At 47.8% G+C, this 22,098-nt stretch overlaps 1 protein-coding gene across 8 annotated transcripts in view; it reads right to left on the reverse strand.

The window, feature by feature from the left end:
• ASAP1 (ArfGAP with SH3 domain, ankyrin repeat and PH domain 1) overlaps nt 1–22,098 on the reverse strand; it is a 348,338-nt gene that overhangs the window by 37,589 nt on the left and 288,651 nt on the right. For all 8 annotated transcript variants that reach the window (XM_045049608.1, XM_045049607.1, XM_045049610.1 and 5 more), the window contains 9 exons: nt 17,032–17,119; nt 14,596–14,644; nt 8,754–8,917; nt 7,074–7,207; nt 5,141–5,232; nt 2,941–3,127; nt 2,351–2,436; nt 406–521; nt 186–253 (listed from right to left, as the gene is read on the reverse strand). In XM_045049608.1, the coding sequence (XP_044905543.1) occupies nt 186–253; nt 406–521; nt 2,351–2,436; nt 2,941–3,127; nt 5,141–5,232; nt 7,074–7,207; nt 8,754–8,917; nt 14,596–14,644; nt 17,032–17,119 (984 nt within the window). The remainder of the gene's footprint in view (nt 1–185; nt 254–405; nt 522–2,350; nt 2,437–2,940; nt 3,128–5,140; nt 5,233–7,073; nt 7,208–8,753; nt 8,918–14,595; nt 14,645–17,031; nt 17,120–22,098) is intronic.

The following is a 22,098-nucleotide window of genomic DNA, read 5'->3' on the forward strand; positions in this document are numbered from 1 at the left end:
TTTTTCAAATGTAGCCATAGTGCTCGTCTGAATGTCTTCAGCCAATGTTCACAAAGACCATCTATTTCGTCCCCAGGCTCTGAGAATGACACTTCCAGGCGGCTGCTGTCTGATGGACGCCGCACCCCCCGGCCCCGCCCCCCCCAACCCCCCCAGCCCCCCACCCCCAGCTCCGTTCGGCTTACCAGATCTTCACACTGGGTGGCTTTCAACCTCTTTGCTATGTCCAGGGCAGTCTCCCCAGCCTGGTTCACTGAAACGGGGGGCAAAGGCACATGCATAATTACCTAAGGTGTATCTTGAAGAGGCCACGGACAATAATCAAATTACAAGGGAACACGCGAGTCTCGGTTTAGCCGGCCGGACGCTGGGACTGGTTATGGAGACGCTTGGTCACACTCTTACCGACACTCACGGTGGGCTTGCTCCTCAGAAGAAGCTTCAAACACTCGGGTTTACCATACATACTGCAGTAGTGTAGAGCCGTGTTGCCCAGGGCTGTCTGCTTATCCAGGTTCCCACTGAAAAATGAAGTATTATCAGGAAAGAGTCTGATTTCAAATATAATTTAAATGCAACATAAATAATAGCATTCGAAGCCACAGATTAACCACTTCTCTCGGTGCTAACAGCCGAGTCAAGTCGGAGACCTACTCGTAAGCCCAGAAAACACCACAATGTCGCTACCATCACGCCCACATGTCTAAGCCACATGACAGGAACAGCCAGTGTGTCTTCAGTGCCTCCTGTGGGACAGGTGCTGCCTCTCAGCTTTTCGGCACCTTCCTTCACTAACTCTCCACGACCACCCAGCGGGGCGGGCCATCACCACCTTGGTTTCACAGATGAAAACGCTGGGGCACAGACAGGATGAAGAGCTTGCTCTCAACACTGTCGAGGCACGGGGGTGACAAGCAGGGATCTGAAAAAAGGCAGTCTGTCCCGGAGCCAAGGCTCTTAAAGACTACATCGTCCTACATTTGAGGAAGAGGTGTGGGCATTTACATACACAACGGGGCTCGTGTCCAGGCACCATTCTTCATATGTGAGTTCAAATCCCCTTTCTATTTTGACCACTCGCCTCTGGACGAGCTCAGTTCCTCCTCGTATCCCGTGGCTTACAGAACCACCCACTAAAGAATACAGCAAGTCCAAACTGCCTGTGTTCAATATTATACTCGCATGAGCATGTCCCAAATGTGAATTAGCTATTGAGTCAGATACACACGTGGTAGCATTTAAAAAAAAAAATTTTTTTTTTTTACATTTATTTATTTTTGAGAGACAGAGTGAGACGGTGCGCGAGTTGGGGAGGGGCAGAGAGAGAAGGAGACACAGAATCCAAAGCAGGCTCTGGGCTCTGAGCAAGCTGTCTGCACAGAGCCCAACATGGGGCTCAAACCCATGAACTGTGAGATTATAACCTAAGCTGAAGTTGGATGCTCAACTGACTGAGCCACCCAGGCGCCCCTGTAGCACTTTTTTAAAAATGTTTATTTACTGAGAGAGAGAGAGAGAGAGAGAGAGAGAGAGCGAGCGAGCGAATGAATGGGGGAAGGGCAGAACTAGAGAGAGAATTCTAAGCAGGCCCCGTGCTGTCAACACAGAGCCTAACATGGGGCTTGGTCCCATGAACAGTGAGATCATGACCTGAGCTGAGATGAAGAGTTGGACACTTAACCAATTCAGCCAAACAGGTGCCCCCCCACACTGTAGTTTTGTTTTTTTTTTTTTTAATTTTTTTAACGTTTATTTTTGAGACAGAGAGAGACACAGCATGAATGGGGGAGGGGCAGAGAGAGAGGGAGACACAGAATCGGAAGCAGGCTCCAGGCTCTGAGCCATCAGCCCAGAGCCCGACGCGGGGCTCGAACTCATGGACCGTGAGATCGTGACCTGAGCCGAAGTCGGACGCTTAACTGACTGAGCCACCCAGGCGCCCCCACACTGTAGTTTTTTAATGAGCTTATGAACAACGAAAACTCACAGATCCTGTTGACCCGTGTTGTTAAGTCTTCCCTCTTTCAACCTTTCCTAATGCAGCAGGTTTTGGACAGAGACAGGATTTTATATGTTTCTAGGCCGGGGGTTGGCAAATTATAGCCTACTGTTGGCCATATCTGGCCCTCCATGTGTTTTTATAAATAAAGCTTTATTGGGACATGGCCATGCTCACTCATTTACACATAGTCTATGACTGTTCCCACACTAGGTAGAGTTGAATAGCTGCGACAGAGACCTCATGGCCTGCAAAGCCTTTACTGAATGCTTGTCCATATCTGATCTGGGCCACTGAGAAGACTGGTTGGTGTGAACGATAAGGCATATTCAGAGAAAACAAAAAGCATACCAGTTTTGCACAAGGAAGTCAACCAAATGGAGAGAGGTCTGGTCTGCAGTTCGGACTGCAAGATGTAGGGCTGTCTCCCCAAGCTCCTGAAAAGGACACGATGAGTATAAGTAAGGTGATCGCATGTCCTACTTTGCCTACAGCAGCTTTGTTCACATCAGTCACCCTGAAGTAATTATTTTTATTTTTTTTATTTTTTTTTAATTTTTTTTTTCAACGTTTTTTTTAATTTATTTTTGGGACAGAGAGAGACAGAGCATGAACGGGGGAGGGGCAGAGAGAGAGGGAGACACAGAATCGGAAACAGGCTCCAGGCTCTGAGCCATCAGCCCAGAGCCTGACGCGGGGCTCGAACTCACGGACCGCGAGATCGTGACCTGGCTGAAGTCGGACGCTTAACCGACTGCGCCACCCAGGCGCCCCCCTGAAGTAATTATTAACAGCGCCCCTTCCACTCTCAAATTGTCCTGACTTAGACATGGTCACTCGATGTATCAGAATCTCACTCTGCAGGGTTCTAATAAAAGGAGTCAGCTTTTAAATTCATTTTCTACCTTCCCTTTCATCTTACGATTTTAGCGGAGCCTTACCTGTCCGTGTTCCAGCAGTGGTTCCATTAGCTCTACCCCCTCTGCATAGACTTGAATTAGTGCAAGTAAATCCCGAGATTTGATGGCCTCGAGCAATTCATTCAGTTTAGCTGATGAAGACGAACAGGCCTTCCTTGAAAACCTATGATCTACATACTTTGCAGTGATATATTCTTTCCGTACAGTCCTAAAGTAGAGCAAAGGAACATATAAACATTTTTTATTTTCTACGAGCTAAGAAAACTCTACATTTTTCTGAAAAACAGTTCTCTTTAAGTGAAATATACTCCCCAATACTCCTTTTTAGCATTTAAACCAACCAGGTTTCAGACCAACTTATCCCATTATCCCATCACAGAATGAAGAAACTGATATATAGTTACTAGTGTTTGTGCAGGCAATCTATAGTTACAAAATTCATGGGCACGAAGATCACAGTGGATTTTTTTCCACCTCGACAACAGCTAGAGAAATCTGCTCTTTACTACTTAAAATCAGATACACCTAAGTGTACAAAGAAAACAGAAATTTTAAAAGAACAATTCTAAAAGACCAGTGAAGTTTCCAGAGCTTCAATGAAAAAATCGTACTTTTCTGACACAACTCCTTATGCGAACAGTTAAGAACACGGAGGCTCACGAAGGCCCTCCTTACGCTCACCCCCAGGCCAAGCACTGAGTGCCAGAATAAAGACCAATAAAGATGGCTGGTCCTTCCTGCAGGTGCAGTTGTGAACAGGAGACTGTCAGGGGTAACACACCCGAAGTCTGACTGGCTGTGTGCATTTCCTTCTTGAGGACTCATCCTTTCTCCGCTTTTTTTTTTTTTTTTCAACGTTTATTTATTTTTGGGACAGAGAGAGACAGAGCATGAACGGGGGAGGGGCAGAGAGAGAGGGAGACACAGAATCGGAAACAGGCTCCAGGCTCTGAGCCATCAGCCCAGAGCCTGACGCGGGGCTCGAACTCACGGACCGCGAGATCGTGACCTGACTGAAGTCAGACGCTTAACTGACTGCGCCACCCAGGCGCCCCCTTTCTCTGCTTTTAAGGTCTGTCCCAAGCTCTGGGACTGAGCCCACCTCCCAGCTGCAGGGCTATCTGACCTAAGTGGCCCCATTTGCAGAAAGGCGGAATGGAAGTCTGCTCAGAGTAAGGGAGGGGAGAATCAGGCGAGCCAGCTAGGGTCCAGAGGATACCGTTTGACATCCTGGAACCAACCATACCTGAACTCACCCCGTGACTTTCCTAGTTACATGAGCCACTTAATAAAAAAAGCAGTAGATGGATTTTGGGTTCAAATCCTAGTTCTACAGCACAACAGTCGCACGACCTGGGGGCAAACTACTAAATCTTCATGAGCTTTGCTTTTTTTTCACCTGAAAATGGGGAGAATAACTCATTGGCGTCTTTTGAACGAAAGAATGCACAGCACCTACAAGACGCTTTCTTCTTTCTGAGAGAGCTCCAACTCCCCGGACTTAAGAGTTCTTGCTCACAAAAAGCCTCTCCGTGTGTGGAGCCTGCTACCGCCCCATCTCACAGCCACAGCCATCACTGTTTAAAAGCGAGGTGATGCCTCTTCCTTTCATTCTGGGTCGGCAGTGAAGGGGCGAGCTGGCTGACGGCAGACTTTGATAGATTCTGCTTGGTAACCAAGATCTGACTTTCATGGGTGTTCTTTACCCTCGGGTCAAAGTCCTTTTAAGGTAAGACGGCCGTGGGGCGCCTGGGTGGCTCAGTTGGTTAAGCGTCTGATTTTGGCTCAGGTCATGATCTTGCGGTTTGTGAGTTCAAGCCCTGGGTCAGGATCTGCGCTGACAGCTCAGAGCCTGGAGCCTGCTTCGGATTCTGTGTCTCCCTCTCTCTCTGCCCCTCCCCCACTCATGCTCTGTCTCTCAAAAATAAATACGTGTTAATGTTTTCACAACAGGCCATGATTTGGAATGAACTGTCGACGTGAAGACACTTTCTCCACAGAGCGGCTGCAACTACCTAGGGGAAGGGGCCAGGGAACATAATCTGTGCACTCCAGCACTCCAGGAATGCACTCACTCCACAATACTTTTCTGTGCTCTGAGCTTTCCTCATAATGGGATTTCCTCTGGGGAAAAAAATACTATAACCTTTAAGACGATTCTTGGGAGGGCAGAAGAACAATTACAGAATAGTAAAGAATTCAGTCTATTAGAAGTACTTACATATCACTTGAAGGGGTGGGTTTTGGTGAGGGGCTGGGTAAATTTGCTTCCATAATATCATTAAAACTATTGTTTCCTACATTCTTGGCCAGCTGTAACATACAAAACACAATACAGTCACTCTTTATACTAGCTTAAGAGTTTCCTATTATTACTTTTGAGATTTCTAAATACGTATCTTTTCCCTCACTGACTCAGAATACAAACCATCCATCCATCTGGTCAGCAAATACTCAATGAGCACCTACTATGTGCAAGGTATGGAACTTTAGGGCACTGAAAATAAAGAGATGGATAAACCATGCTGCTTTCTGCAAGAGCCAAAAGACTAGAAGGGTCATTAATAAGAAAACCAGTAATTTTTACAAATACAACACGATAAATGCTAGAATAGAATAGGATACGGTCCTACACACACACACACACACACACACACACACACACACACACACACACACACACACACTGAGATCGGACAGCAGGTTCCACATACGAATCTAGGTTAAATGACAGCAATAATTTTTCAAGCTCCATCACACCGCAATTTTAGGCTGAGCAGATTTATTATTACTGGACAGAGAAGGATGTGGGATTCTCCTTTACATTTGGGGTACACATCAGGATGCTGCAGGAAGCATTTCGCTTCTGGGCTCAAGACCCTTCCAGGAGAATTTGTCCTGAAGGTCTTTTGGTCGTTTGGATAATTCGGGGGACAACGTATAGCTTAAGAAACACTCATGCTATCAGGTCTCTGGGGAGAAAATCTTGGGCTTATCACCTGGCAAGTATTTCAGACTTGGACTCTCCCTGTTTCTGGTTGTCAACTGGTTTAACTACCTTAAGTCAAGGCGGGAGTGACACCACCTCCACGCTAAAGAAGAATGTGTCAAGTATTAGATCGGAGCCTTTCTTCTCTAATCCTGAAGTGAGTCAGGAAGCTGAGCATTAGTATGATACTTCCTCAATCAGGGGCTCACACGACACAGACGTACCGCCATTGCTTAGTGGATGCTCAGAAAGCAAATGCTGCTGGCTGGGTGGCTAAGTGCCTCGACTTCTGGGTCCTTTTCTCCAGACAAGGCTAGTGATAAGCTAGGCTTTCAGATTTTTGAGCCCCAGGCTCACTCAGGTTCTGCCCAAGAGCGTTCTGTATGAAGGGCCCTGTTTTGCTTCAAGCACCTTTACCCTTAGTAGAAAGACTCCCTCACAGTGCAGCCATGTTCAAATCATGCAAGACAGGGCTTCTGACCAGAAGGCATTATGGGAGACCCCAAGCGGGCCTCCCTTCCTTTACTCGGTGTACTTACTGCCGGGACCAGCAGAGCCTGGACCCAATGAGGGCTCCTGATCTGGGTGACTCGTGACGGGAAGGACAGATTCATTCCACGTAATGAATCTCAGCACCGTCCCTTCGCATCCTATTTCTCCTCACTAGCTGAACAAGTTCGGGGTTAAGGAGCGATGGGCTTTATGGCTGTAGCTAACAGGCCACTCTCACTTCACAGGGACTTACACAAGCTTATAAGCAGTAAAAACAGAAAGACTCTTTAGTCTTTATTTTTATTCACACAGGCCACTGGGTAAAGTGATCATGTGAGTTTCACACCTAATTCCCTTTACTGCTCTTCTAGTGAGTGAATCATATAAAAACTAATTCTGAAAGAAGGCAGCTTTGAAAAAAGCCCATCCCAGAAAAAAAGAGTCAGTTTAGTTGAAGTAATTATAGAAATGCATGATTCACCAGTTCTTCAAAAAGGAAACAGAAACAGTCAACGTTACATACCACAAGATTTACATTTTAAATATCCACGCAAATTCACTAAATGCAGGAATTGGAATTCTCTGTACTCGGCAGAAACAAAAAAATCCTCCAAAGCCACGTATTAAATATATTTACGGCAATATATATTTCCAGGCACAGGTCACTACTTACCAAGAGTTCAGAAGTTCCTAATTTGTCTAGTTCCAAAGACTGAATGCGGGAAATATGAACCCCCATTTCCCTATGGATGCCGGAACATTCTATACAGGTCAAAATGCCCAAGTTTGTTGAAAGCCAGGTGGGTTCTGTGTGGAAAGAACATTTTGAAGACAATGAAACAAACATGATACCTACTTTTAGTGTGCCAACTACAAAGGAAGCTAGAGTAAGAGTAGTGAACTTGTGAAGAGTTAAAAGGGAAAGATTTAAAGGGAAGAAATGGATGCTTGTGGTTTAGCCTAGGGGCTAACATGAAGCTTACCAGCCTGTCAGAGAGCAAAACGGCTAAGAGACATTCTAAAGAATTTTCTTTCAACCCTAAATTGAAAACAAAATTAAGTTCTTTATTCTCGTGAAAATGTGAGGAAGCCTTGTCCTGTGAGGCACGCGAAACATCCTGGGGAGAGGCACTCCCGCACCACCACCCGCGTCATCCTCGCCAGTGACGGACGCGGTTCCACAGGTGTGGTTAACCTCCCAGTTACGACACGCATTAACCCATCCTCCTGGTGATAAGACGACCGTAAATACTGAATGTCAGAGGCTGCTTTCACAGACCTCAGCTGTTCTTATGATCCCCAAGGGCCCCACAACAGGGGGAATACGGATTTCCACGTTACTAAAACTTACAGGGTTCGTGCTCTGTGGTAAGCTTCCTTCTGAGTGGTCAGTACCTGGGTACTTATGACTCCTCTGCCATATCCTCGCACACACGGCGTGAGTCACTATCACCCATGCACATGAACACAGCAGAAACTGGGAGACTGGTCTCTGAGGTGCTCATGGCGTGTTGTGTAGAGAAGGCCATTTTCATATGGAAAACAATGAGAAAGCGTATCATACGCTTGGGCGTGTCACACGTGTTTGCAACCATGTTCTGATCCCTACTAGATGGGTGAGCCTGGGAGGTAGGTCACTTAACTTCTTGGAGTCCCCTCGTGTTCCCATCTGTAAGACGGTGATGATGCTAGTATCCTGCTCACAGAGCAGCTGTGAGCATTCAGCAAGAGAATATAAGCTAAAACACAACCAGCAGAGTCCTTATCACAACGTAAGCACTGAAGTCATGCCAGCTACCGTCAATACCTACAGAATATAGATGGTCCTTGAAAACGGAAGTTGGGAGGAAGGTGACACCCATGTGACAAAGAGGTTGGGGAGGTTTCCCGGAGCGCAGAAAGGAAGGAAAGAAAGGTATAATGTGTCGGACGATTTCATTAAGTCCTCATAACAACTGAGGTTTACTGTCCCATCTTGGGACGAGGAAACTGAAGATCAGAACAGTAACGGCACTCGGCAATGAGGATGTCCACACTGTTACGTGGCAGGCTGGTGATTCAAAACCAGGATGATGGACTCCATGTCTGGTGCTCTCTCCATAGTTCCACAGTGCTCATTTAACCAGTAGCATTTGGGCAGGTGACCATTTGGGGAGAGCAGGTGGGAGTTTTCCAGGCTAAGCAAATGGCATGCATCAAAGCGGCTCAGAATTGGGACCATTCAAGTTGGAAATACATGGTGGGCGTGTGTCTGTGCCCATGAGGAGACAAGGACTTAAATAACGAGCTCATTTTTATTCTACAGGGGGAGAAAGACTGTGTAACAAGCCGGCTCAAGTCTGGGGGCAAATACCTGACGAGCCACAATCGCAGCAGACGTCATTCCCGGGGAGCCGCTGGACGTCCTCAATGATGGCTTTCGTCAGGTCTTCCAGGCTGTTCTCTCCCGTGCTCTGCTCTCCACGGAAGGCCATGGTCAGGGCCTCTTCTTTGCTATTTGTCAATACGGAGATCCATCTGTTGTCGAAAGAAAGAGGAAGGAGACTCAAGAGCGTGGCCGCCGTCTCCTCCTTCCACTGGAAAAAATTTATTTCCGTCAAGAGCTTCCAAAAGAGAATCCGCCCACCCCCCACAGCAATACAGTGAGGAAAAATGAAAGAAATTAAACCCAAAGGGAAGAGAAAGTTAAGAGAATGCAAAGCAACATGCTGGAGAAACCGAGAGACACGAGAGGAGTGGATGAAATGTAAGATCAACACAACGGAGGGCTTGCACGGACGACACGGTACGTGCGTTTCCATCTGGACAGAATGAAGAGGGCCCTGTGTGGGGCCAACCCAATGTGAGGATGAGAAAGAACTGGTGACAAGTGGACACGAGGCAAGAAAGAGCTTTGCAAAAGGCACCTGTGCTCTGGAAGTCCACTGTCGGGGAGGAAACTTAGAAGTGAAAACGAAGGGCTATTTCATTAGCGAGAGAGGAGAGAGAGAGTGTGTGCATGAGCAGGGGAGGGGCAGAGACATGGACACAGAATCTGAGGCAGGCTCCAGGCTCTGGGCTGTCAGCACAGAGCCCGGCACGGGGCTCGAACCCACGAACCGTGAGATCATGACCTGAGCCGAAGTTGGACGCTTAACCGACTGAGACACCCAGGTGCCCCCCCAAGGGTTCATTATTAAAGCACGAAATAGCCACAGAGTGGAACAGTTAATCAGGTATTAAATTTAAAATTTTCAACTGAGACACCCAGGTGCCCCCCCAAGGGTTCATTATGAAAGCACGAAATAGCCACAGAGTGGAACAGTTAATCAGGTATTAAATTTAAAATTTTCAACCAACTTTTTAAAATTGATTTTTTTTAATGTTTATTATTTATTTTTGAGAGAGAGAAGGAAAGCACGAGCTGGGAAGGACAGAGGGGGACAGAGGATCCGAAGCAGGCTCCGCGCTGACAGCAGAGAGCCCAACTCAGAGTTCAAATCCACAAACTGTGAGATCATGACCTAAGCCTAAGTCAGATGCTCGACTGATTGAGAGACCCAGGCAACCCTGAAATTAACTGATTTTTATTTTATTTTTTTAGAGAGAGAGCGAGCAAAAGCCGGGGAGAGGGGCAGAGACAGAGAGATAAAGAGAGACAGAATCCCAGGCAGGCTCCACACTCAGCGCAGAAACTGCTATGGAGCTCAATCCCATGACCCCGGGATCATGACCTGAGCTGAAATCAAGAGTTGGACACTCAACCGACTGAGTCGCCTAGGTGCCCCCAATACCTTTTAAATTAAAGGATATTTTCTCTATCGTTTAGTTTCAAGTTAAAGACTAGACATCGTTTTCTGAAAAACAATTCAAAACACTGGGCTCAACAAGGTGTTAATCAGCGGCACTGGGTGACTGGAGTTTGCACCGTGTCTGCAGAATCTCTGTTTTGCTTTCCTTAAGCGTCGTGATGTTCCGGTTATCTGAAATGCCAGTATCTACTGTGTGCCGAGGACTGAGGATTTCTGAGATGTAATCCTCCAGCAAACCTCTGCGTTGAGGGTGACAATATCTTAGAGATGAGGACGCAGAAGCCCGGAGAGGTTTAGGGGCTCACGAGGTCCTCCAGCAGAGACATGCCTGCTGACCCCCCTCCTTCCCAGGGTTCCTTCGTCACACCACGTGTGCCTCCTCACTCAAGAGATCAGGACAAGTAAAGAAACAGAGGAGGTGGTAGTGACAAGTAGAAAATACGTATTTTAAGAGCAATGCATTTTCTGGAAGGATAATTCAAATTTGGTGGAACAGACTATGTCTCAAAGGGTCAAGAACCAAAGCAGCTATTTCCGACAATTAAAAAAATAAACTTTTTAAATTATTGTAAAGTAACAGGCATACCAAAAAGTGCAAGACAGAAAATAATGCACAGTTGTGTTCTAAGACTCTAAAGTTGCTTTGAGTTTACAGGATTAATAATGTTGGCGCTGTACCAGAAGCTTTGCACATTTTATCTGGAGTCTCAAAGCCTCTGAGCAAAGTCTGTGATCCCCGTCTTTACTGACAAGAAGACTGAGGTGGGTCACACCCGTGAGAATGGCTAAAATGAACAACTCAGGCAACAACGGATGCTGGCGAGGATGTGGAGAAACAGGAACCCTTTTGCACTGCTGGCGGGAACACAAACCAGTGCAGCCACTCTGGAAAACAGTGTGGAGGTTCCTCAAAAAATTAAAAAGAGAACCACCCTACGACCCAGCAATGGCACTACTAGGTATTTACCCAAAGGATACAAAAACGCTGATTTGAAGGGCACGCCCATCCCGATGTTTACAACAGCGCTGTCAACAGTAGCCAAAGTATGGAAAGAGCCCAAATATCCATCGACTGATGAATGGATGGGGAAGATGTGGTGTATATATACATACAAGGGGATGCTACTCGGCAACTTAAAAGAATGAAATCTTGCCGTTTGCAGCAATGTGGAGGGAACCAGAGTGTTTTATGCTAAGCGAAATAAGTCAATCAGAGAAATTCAGATATCATAGGATTTCACTCATATGTGGAATTTGAGAAACTCAACAGATGAACACAGGGAAAGGGAAGGCAAAATAAGATGAAAACAGAGGGGGGGGGGAACCGAAGAGGCTGTTAAATATAGAGAACAAACTGAGGGCTGCTGGAGGGGAGGTGGGGGGGGGATGGGCTAGATGGGTGATGGGCATTACGGAGGGCGCTTGTTGGGTTTCCTATGTAGGAGATGAATCACTGGGTTCTACTCCTGAAGCCAAGACTACACTGTCTGTTAACTAACTTGAATTTAAACAAACAAACAAACAATAAACAATCCTTGTAAAAAAAAGAAAGAAAGAAAGAAGACTGAGGGGCTGATCAGGCTCAAGGTCAAACGGCCACTAGGGGGCGAAGGCTGGACCAGAAGTCCTCAGCCTGACTTGAAACAGACGGGGAGCTGCTTTCTCTGGTGCCCACCTCCTCCCTCGGTGAGAATGCAGCTCTACGTTTAATTTCCCCGGACACTTTCCGTGAGAAAGAAACTCGAGGGTGCAGCCAAACTGTTTCTATGCAGCTTGCAGGTAAATGAGGACCCAAGCCCGGGGGTGTACGCTCCCTCCGCCGTTACCTCCCTCGTCACTCAAAGCAAAGCCCCCTTCTGCCACCTCCAGCCCCAGGGAAGGCCAAGTGCGGCACCTGCCCGATGGGCTCAGCAAGCCTTTCACTGAAGGGCGTTCGGTCTCACGGGTAAGAAGCCTATACACCTCTTTGCCCAAACTGGGGACTGAATTCTCTGGAAGTCACAGAAAAAATACGATAGTAATGGCTTGGGTTTGAGGACAAAGCAGCAGCAGATGCGTTCCCTGCCTCACATAAATCTCCCATTAGGGGGTTTGGAGAAGGGAAAAAAGGAGGAAAGAGTGAAACATGAGAAGGGAAAATAACATTCCAAGGTGGTTTTGGAATTCTGGCTAGGAAATTCTTAATGGCACACGTGTCAGGAGTGCCCATACATGTGACCACCTGCTGTACCTTTTCCAGCGGGAACCAGTGACACCTGTCACAGCCAGCGATGCTCACCTGCTCGCACCACCTTTCACTGCTACCTTCCAACAAAGGCCTTAACCAGGCACCTACTGTTGGTCCCATGTCTTAATAAAGGAGGGGGATGAAGTTCCCAGAAGTAAACCAAGCGATGCCACCCAAGTCAAGGCAAACGTGATGGTCTGGATTCCTCGACGCTCTCACCTTTGAGTGACCTGTAACCCGTGACCTCTCATGGTGGTGGTGAACCAGAAACTGCACGGGCCAGCAGGGCCAGCATCGCAATCACATTTCTACCATTTTGTTTTGAGCCCTTAAACAAGTCGCTTAACCTCACTTGATTTGTTAAATCATCTGCAAAACGGGCATAATTAAGCCAACCTTGTGACTGAAAAGATGAGCGATACCGTAGGCGAGCCCCCGCTCGCCCACAGTGAGCACCTATACTGCGGGCAAGGAGACACCCGCGGTAGGCCGAAGGACTCCCTTCCCCAACTTGCCCAGAAGACCCCTGGGCTACTGGGACTGTGACCATGGGTGCGCTGCCTTTTAGTGCCCTCGTTTTCAAAGGAGGGAGAGCAGTGTCTGCCTCCCGGGGCTGTGAGGAGTAACAGAGCCCGACACGTACGACGTGCAGGGCGATCTCAATAAATACGACCTCCGTGAGTCTGAGGGTGGAAGGCCTCCCTCCCGGCCTCTCCTGGTGTTACTTCTCCTCTAGCCGCTCTCAGCTAGCCAACCCCATGATCAGCCACATCCCTTGCTTCCTTTCTATTCCTTCCCATCGCTTCCAGGCCAGGGGAGCGTGCATCTGGAGCGCAGAATATCTATAACCCTCTGGCACCGTCATGAGCCGTTCACACAGCTTTCCTCCTAGGAGGACATGGTCTCGGAGCCACACTCCCAAGAACCCAAGGGGGTGCGTGCTCCCATGTGTGCCACAGCACAACGCCCTTCTCTTCCAGCAGAGGTCGAGTTTCTTCAGGGCAGGGGGCTCTGCCTAACTTAGTGCTATATTCTCTGTGCTTTACACAGTTTTTGGCCTGGAGCTGGCATTCAGTGAATCTTCAGATGAATGAACGGGATAAAGACTTTTCTCCTCTTCCTTAATCTCTCCTACCTTCTCTCTCAGTGCCCGCCCACCCTCCCACCCCTTTTTGCTCTGTTTCTTCCAACTGTACATCTTTTCGACCCATTCTTTATTCTTTCTGATCCTTTATCATTTCTCCTGAAATGGGGAAAGAGTGGAATTCTTCACTGGAGGAGGAGAGCAAGGAAGGTAGAGGGAGAGAGAAAAGGAGTAAGTGTAAGGAGAAATGGGGGTGAACAGAATTCTGTGGCTCTCCAGAAATCACTAAGGAAGGAAAATAGCATTTACTGGGTGTTCCAACGGGACGGGGCTTTGAAAACGTGAATGCTACCAAAAGGTTTAACTGCCAGCTTTAACGCAAACGTCCTCTCTCCCAAGCAGCTGAAGATATAATGGCCCCACACTGCTTTTTTCAGTCCTGGCAGGTGGCAGGCTACAGGAAGGAAGAGGGAATGAGGTAGCCTGGGACCAGGGAGAACATGACGAAAGGGGGTGGGGACCTGGCCGAGGCTGCATCCCTGGGTCAGGTGAGGCAGGAGCCCAACCCAGGGGCGTGTGACACCAGAGCCCGTTCCCCCCCATGACACGAGGCTCCTGAGCCACGCTCACCCCCAGGAGCCACCTGCCTGTCCTGTTCCCGCAGGGCCAGGCTCTCCTGCTCCCCTCAGGTAACAGGCAAGCACCCGACAGACTGGTTCAGCACCGGGCGACGTGCAGGCGATGTGATTAAAGATGAGTAAGGCACGGTCCTTGTCCTGGGGAGCTCTCAGTCCGTTAAGGGCTCAGACCGAACCCGAGGCTCATCAAGGAATGTGAGCAGTCCCAGGGGTGACGGAAGGAACAGAGCCCCTGAGTGGTGAGGCCTGAGCTGAATCCTGAAGGGAGCGTGGGAGTCCACTGAGCTCCCGGACAGAGAGAGGAGTGACAGGTGGAGGGCCACGGGTGAGACGCGAGCGTGCGGAGCCACGAGGAGAGGTTCTCGGTAATAAAAAGGAGACTTCAAGGTACGTGGTACAGGAGAGAGGTGCCTGTTCGGTTCAGGACCCCGGGCCATTATATCAGAACTACTTACGCTACATAATCCTGCTCATCCTCTGCCTGAAAGTGATACGTCCTATTATCTACAACACAAAACAGAAAAAGAGCCAGACTTTAGAAAGCAGAACACCTGCAGGTATAATGTAAATTATGAAAAGTTTCTGGAGAAAAAAAAACACCACCATAAAAGTAAAATCTTGGTATAATTTGTTTTTACACCATTTTGATTTAGCAGTTACACAATTCACTTTGTCGGTATTGTTTTTCTGAAGTGCAAGAGTAATACAATAAAATGACTGCAAATACCTGGTATCGGGCACTTTTTGTGAAAAAGAAAAATGGGAAGGGGGAGAGATCCCATGTGATCAAAGTGGATTTCAGTGACCAGCTGGTCAACTGGAGACTGCTGGCTGCCAGTTCAATATTTTACTTGTCATTTTAAATTTGCCTTTTACTGTTTCTTTAAAAAAAAAAAAAAATCGTTTTCTTCAATGATCCGTAACTCACAGGGCAGCCCCTACAAGTAGGCATACATTGACCCAGGTTGCTCTCTGGCTGAATCAGGCTTCAGGGAGGTAGGGCTTCAACCCTGCTCGAGAGGCACCTTCAAGCTGCTACCCGGGTAAGGAGGGAACAGCCTAACCTGGACAGTTTGGGCAGGCGTATGCAATGGACACTCTTTCTTAAAATGCAGGATTTGCTAGACTGCTTCAACATAGGTCCAACTAACCTTTCTGTACTAACCAGTCACTTGCTTCGTGACTGCTCCAGGTCAAGTACTCACACCCTGTATCTCCTTCCACGTCAAGTACTCACACCCTGTATCTCCTTGAGAGAGAGACGGAGAATGTGTTTGTCCAAGAACACGCCATGCATAGTTGAGCCCAAGAACCCTGGCTGAGAAATCTTGCTTTACTGCTGTGTGACCTTGGGTAAATCACTGAATGTCTCTGAGCCTCAGTTTTCTCTTCTATAAAACAGGAAACTAATAGAGCTTTTGTGAGGTTCAGCCATAATGTTTATAAAGCCCCTGGCACATACCAGATGTTCGGTAACGGATGACTATTATTAATAAGCTACAGGCTCTCAAGTCTAGGATTTCTTGGCTTTTTGGGGTCATAACTCCCACTTTTCATATTTTTCTCCTCAATAGTCTGAGAAATTTCTTGGTCCTAAAAATCATGGGGACTCTGAACTTTAATAGATGCTGCATAATCCAGCTTGGATCTAAAGGGTCTCACGACGGATTGAGCCTTTTGGGTTGAAACTGTTTTGGGGCTTCTATTCACACAACTCCATCAGAGGATTTCAAGGGGGCAGATAAGTACTTCTGTGCTGTGCACACAGACTGTGCACTTGAGCTGGTGGACAGCCCCACAGGGCTCTAGAGAGAAGGGAGAATACTGAAGGTTAATATGTAGGATTTCATAATACTGGTAAGTCACTATCGGTCCTACTGTCCTCTTCCCTTATAAAGAGGTGTCCCTTCAGTGACCACGGGGGTCCGTAAGTGCAACCATGGGACCAGGGTTAAGCACAGGGAGCTGCTCTAGAGGAAAACAATCTTACCCCACTCTCTGCAAACCATGAAGATACAGGCCATAGCTTGGGGGATGGGAGGGTCTTTATGAGCCCTCATCACTGGGAAAAGCATACTTCGACCCATGGAGTGAGAGAGTGATGGCATGCAGTGTCGTCCATTTGGGAGGTTGAAAGGCAATTTTTCTTGGAAGCAAGATGATTTTTAAGAGTCCTGTTTGCAGGGACAAAACTCTGGGCAGGTCCGCTGTAGGGTTATAGGGGCACACCTGCACTCCCAAGTCTATGCCAGAGATTTTTCTGTTTGTTTTTTTTTTTTAACGTTTATTTATTTTGAGACAGAGAGAGAGTGAGAGCAAAGGGAGAGGCAGAGAGAGAGAGGAGAGAAAATCCCAAGCAGGCTCTGTGCTGTCAGCACATCAGTGCACAGTCCAACTCAGGGCTCGATCTCACGCACCGTGAGATCATGACCTGAGCTGAGATCAAGAGTTGGACGCTTAACCAACCGAGCCACCCAGGCACCCCATGCCAGAGATTCTTAACCACAGGTACACATCAGAATCACCTGGGGCTTCTTAAAAATATTTATGTCTGGGCTTCACAGCAAAGACTGTGATTCAGCAGATCTAGGAGAGAAATAGGAATGCACTTAGAAGAATCTCTCCAAGCGCATAAAACTGTGGGCTCATGGTCAAGAACTGGTCTAGTTTAACGTACAGATCTCGATATGAATCCACTGGGGGTCAGATCTGACCCTGTTATGCCCCCCCCCCCCCCCCCCCCCCCCGCAGGTGGGCTCAGTGTCAATATAGCAACGTGCCTGTGCAGGAGCGCCAGGGGCCCTGCCTGGGAAAGCTGCTGTTTGCACGCCTGGAGATGGAGATGTATGTCAGAAGCCACACACACCGACCCGGAGAGAAAAAGGACTCACGTGATATCAGGTCAAAAGACTTCTTGTCCTCGGCGTTTGGTTTCACTTGGCAGGTGAGGAGGTTCAGCTTAGCGGGTTGCCTGTTAGACTAGAACAAGAAGTGAGGAAGTTACACGTTGCATTATCTTCCCACCTGCAGGGTCCGCGGCCTGCGGGGCAGACGGACAGCTTCATGCAGCGTGTGTGGTGAAGTTTTATTTACCCCGTTAGAACTGTGAGTCTCGTTAAAGAAGGACAAAGATCTTAGGTAGCCTGACAAATGTCTTTGCAATGTACATGCATATCCTGGTGATTAATCAGAATGGAACCAGGATCATCCGCCTCCCTTTCAATGAAGAGTGGGCACACTCCATGGAGATGCACTTTTCTGAACTTACATGTACCCGAGCACGAACAGTCGGCACTCTCCGCACTGTATCTTACTCTGAAATGTAGAGGACTCCAAATGACCCCAGGAATCAGTCATCCCAAACCTGATGTCTCAGGTACCCACACATTTTGGTTGTAATGCAAAATTTAGTACTTCTCTCAAAAGCGCAAAGACAATTGACCTGTGAGACACTGCTTAACGAGACATTGTTTAATGAGCTCCAAAATCTTGGAGAGAGGGAAAATATAGCAAGGATTTCATATCATTTGTCAGCAAATCTCTTGGTCACACACATCATTCATTCAGGCCCTGCAGTATTTAGAGAGTCATGCTAATTTAGGCTTTGCCTACATGGAGTCTTGTTACAGAATCACCCTGGTCAAAACTCATTCTTGCCCTCCTGTATTTGTCCAAGGTCACATGTTGGCCAACGGCTGATGCCAGATGTCTGCTTCCTGCAGGAGCTGACCAAGGAGGGAAGTGTCTGAGAGCCCCCAGGCTGGGCTTTGCTCGAACACAAGCCTGCTGAAGTAAACAATGGAACTCTAGTCCTGTATACCTGCCTCCGTTCTTGTGATTCTGAAAATCCCCACACCAGGACCATTTACACCCAAGGAACTTGAGTTTTTGGGGAAAACGGAGCGGGAGAGGATAGGAAAAGGTCACACGTCAGTGACCCAATCGAAGCCCCCAACAACAGAGATGGCACATGATGAAGACAATTTCAATGACACATTACCTCTCTCATTCTTGACAGTGGACACTGGACAATTAATTTGTTTACCTTCCTGAGCTCACTGAACAATTTGTGAGATTCTCCTTCCTCTGTGATTTCAATGAGTTTAGACACAGAAATTAATGCCACGTGTCCTAAAAGATCTGTTCCAAAAGGAAGCTGTCTGGGGGAGGAAGTGACAGACCCCGAGGGACTTCATGTTGCCTGCATGTAAATCTGACTCAGGCGTGGAAACCAGCAGTGAAGTCCTTCGCAGGATGGTTCTGCCTAAGAGGAAACAGCACTTGGGAAAGGGTTCCCGCACTACAGAACTGGTTGCCAAACTCAGGATGGGGAGGCGGGGGTTTGTAGGCCTGCAAATTTTTCTTAGAATGCACCTGGCTTGTGGGTTGCTAAAGGCCTCAGCCTCCAAATCCTCGGCTGCAGCCACGCCCAGGCCCAGCCCAACTGCGGAGGGAACTGTCGGTCCCACATCTCATCCTTCTGGATGTTGGCGAGATGGCTGGAGTCCCACATGAATGACGATCACATGTGACAGCCTGAACAGGTAGCGATCCCAGTTCACTGTGAGACTCTCCATAGAATACTGGGTTCCAATTTGGCATCCACATTTAAAGGATGGAGAAAAGCTTAGGAAAGACCAGGAGATGATTAAAGGAGTGGAAAATGGGCACTTTGAAGATTGGTTAAAGGCACTATTTAGTCCCAAGGAAAGAAGGCTGGGGAGGGATTTAATAACCATCCTCAAGAACATGAAAGGTTGTTATGGGGGGAGGCTGAACAGCTGTTTTCCATTTGCACGAACGAAGAAGAAATATACTCAAACTGTAGAAGATCTGAGCCAGACATAAGGAAGAACTTCCCAAGCTTAAGATGATTATGTATAATAAGAGGTTTCAGGTTTCTTACCCTAAAGTTGAGAAATCTCTTGGAAAAATTTAAGATTTTTTAAAGTTTATGTTTTCTGTTTTTGAGACAGAGAGAGCGACAGACCGAGAGGGAGCACGCGCAAGTGCTCACAAGCAGGGGCAGAGAGAAGGAGAGACAGAATACCAAGCAGGCTCCACGCCATCAGCACACAGCCCGATGCGGGGCTCGAACTCACAAACCATGAGATCATGGCCTGAGCTGAGGTCAAGAGCTGGACGCTTAAATGACTGTGCCACCCAGGCACCCCCAAAATTTAAAAAATTTTAAGATACCATTCACATATGAATGTAGCAGAGAATTCTCTGTAGCAGACAGTGTAGATGATTTTCTCTCCCCAAATCTATGTTACTCCAGTATTTCTGAACAACCTGACCAACAGATACAATCAAGTAACAGATACATTTTCAGAAAGAAAAAAAGTAACATTAACTGGATTCAGAAAAGTTAAACATGCCATTCACCTCTCATTTCTAAGCATGGACCACCTCCAAGTTCACTACCAGAAAGCTCCTGATGATAAGCGTTCTATACAGTGTGAGTCCTTCCATGGTTGGCCCACAACTCCAGTGATGATGGCGTATGGTATTTATTCCCTTGGAATTCTGTCAAGTCTATTGCACTGACACTTGTCACATCAGCACACACTTCATTTGACACAGGTCCATCTTGCTTACATAAAGGGTTCTTCCCCTAAATGCCAGTGAGACATCTGACAAATGACCTATTTCTCCAAATGTGAGTTTGAGGATCAAAGAACACAATTTCTCACTGGTGAAACAGTCAACATAGCCAGTACTGAGCCCCCAAATACCAGAGCAGAGTGGTATGCTCAGCCAAAGTCCGCAGACCAAGGCCCTAGAAGGCTCAGGAATCAGTAGGGTAATCCACATTTGTATAACTTTCCACAGTAGAAATCCACATTTGTATAACTTTCCAAAATTTCAAAGCACTTTCTCGACATTAGTACTAATTTATAGGTATATTGATTAAAGAAGGTATAATCTTGCTGGCATTTTGGCAGACTAAAATCAAAGACTAAATGACTTGCCCTGGGCTACATCACTGGGTACAGTTTAGGAAATGCTTTCATATCGTTTAAGGAAAGGAAAGAAAAACTCAGAGCGAAGAAAGCATGTACTTATCGAGTCCTTACTGGTGAGGATTCCTACCGCACTCAGAATAAACACCACACACAGTCTGCACCTCAACTCCAATACTGCCTCCTGGCTCCTTTGGACCAGCTCCTGCCACCGTGCCTGCGGCTCCCTCTGCTGGGCGGTGAGGGCACTGGCCTCCCTCCCGTGATGCACACACCCTGTGGCCCTCCCAGATCTCCAGGCTCTGTCCTTCCCTCCAGGGCTCTCAAAATCAGCACTTCCTCAGAGGCGGCTTTCCTGGCCTGACGTCCCTCCAGCGACTTTCCATCCCCTTTACACCTGATCTATCGTCTTCCTGTCTCTGATTACTCCTTATTTCCTTCTTTCTTCCCACTGAGGGCACACACGTTTCTATTTGTTCACTAAAATGTGCCTGGCATACAGCAGGCACTCAATAAGCGTTTACGAAATGAATGAAAGCATTCCAGTTGCCTTACCTACACTATCTCGTGTACTCCCACCTGTGAGGCAAGCCACTAGTTTCTTATACTAAGTAACATGAAGAAACGGAGGCACAGAGACGTTAACTCATGTTCCTAAAATCTCCCGGTAAGGAGACAGCAGAGCCTGGAGCTGAACCCTGGTCTGAAGGGACTAAAGCCCCGCTCCTCCTCCCGGCTCCACCAAGCAGCACAGGCCTGGAAAGACGCGACGCGGAATCGCTCAGGAAAGGGTAGAAGCCCCAGTGCAAGATGGAACGTCTCCTTCTAAGAAGTGTAAGGGCTAGAAACAAACAGAGCGAGGGTGCCCAAGGTTCACTTCTACTTCGGTTATCTTCTCAGGTCATCGGATTCTCCCCCAGTTACTTTTGTAACTGATGAGAAATTTTAGAAGCCTCTTTGATACACTTGTTCACTTACGTGGCCCAACAGTTATTAAGCCTCTGCAACATCCCAAGCATGCGAGAACCCTCGGTCTGCGCCATCAAGCAACTACGGGAAACGGACCGAGGCACGGATCTGGAATGTGTGCGGAGCCTGGGAGCGCGGGTGGGGTGGGAGGGCTGAGTGGGGAGTCCTCCAGAGAGGCAGCCTCGGCCCTGGCGAGGGCCCAGAGGGGGAATCTGAACAGGGGTGGGGTGGGGGAGGGGGGGACAGTGAGGAGGAGCAGGTGCAGGCAGTGGGGGTTAAGAGGAGACCAAGGCAGAAGTGATGCCCCCTGGGGAGGTCGGGGGGAGAACTGCATTGGCGCTAAGGAGCTCACATCCGCGCCTCTGTGGCTCGGACAGTCTCCGGAAGGGAGTCATTCCAACAGTGGGCACTTAGGTTTGTATGCAGGGGTGTGGCTGGAGGAGGAAGCCGAGAAGGTAAGATGGACGAGCGATGATGGGAGCTGGAAGCAAAGCTACAGTCATGGTACTAAGGGCTGGGGACTCAACATACAGCTGAAGAGAGAGGCTTTTAACTAATTATTCTAGAAGTTACCTCTACAGGGTATGTGTTCTCACTTAGCCCAGGCGTCTGGATGGTGAGTGGAGGGCAGGACGCACGGGGTCCCTGCGGGGGGCAGGGGGAGGGTCTGCTGCTGAGCAGGGACTTTGAAAAGCTACACGTGCTTCTGTCCCAAACATCGGTCTGACATGTGTCGAAACTGGACTTTGTGGCTCTGTTCCCTGAGACTCTGAGGCTTGTCCTGCAGATTTCACTTTTCATTACGGGAATGACATAAACTGAGGACACAGTGCGAAGAAGAAACTGAATGTTACCTGTTAATCTCACTTTCACACCCAGAGATGATCGTCGTTAATACACTGACTTTAACAAAACGTGTGGGTGTGTGTGTGAGAGAGAGAGAGAGAGCTAGAGAGAGAGGTGTCTGTTTTTAAAAAATCATGGGTTCGTTCAAGTTGTGGATACCGTTTTGCAAAGTGCTTT

The sequence above is a fragment of the Felis catus genome, chromosome F2 (assembly GCF_018350175.1).
Source record: "Felis catus isolate Fca126 chromosome F2, F.catus_Fca126_mat1.0, whole genome shotgun sequence".
In the NCBI taxonomy this organism is placed as follows: domain Eukaryota; kingdom Metazoa; phylum Chordata; class Mammalia; order Carnivora; family Felidae; genus Felis; species Felis catus.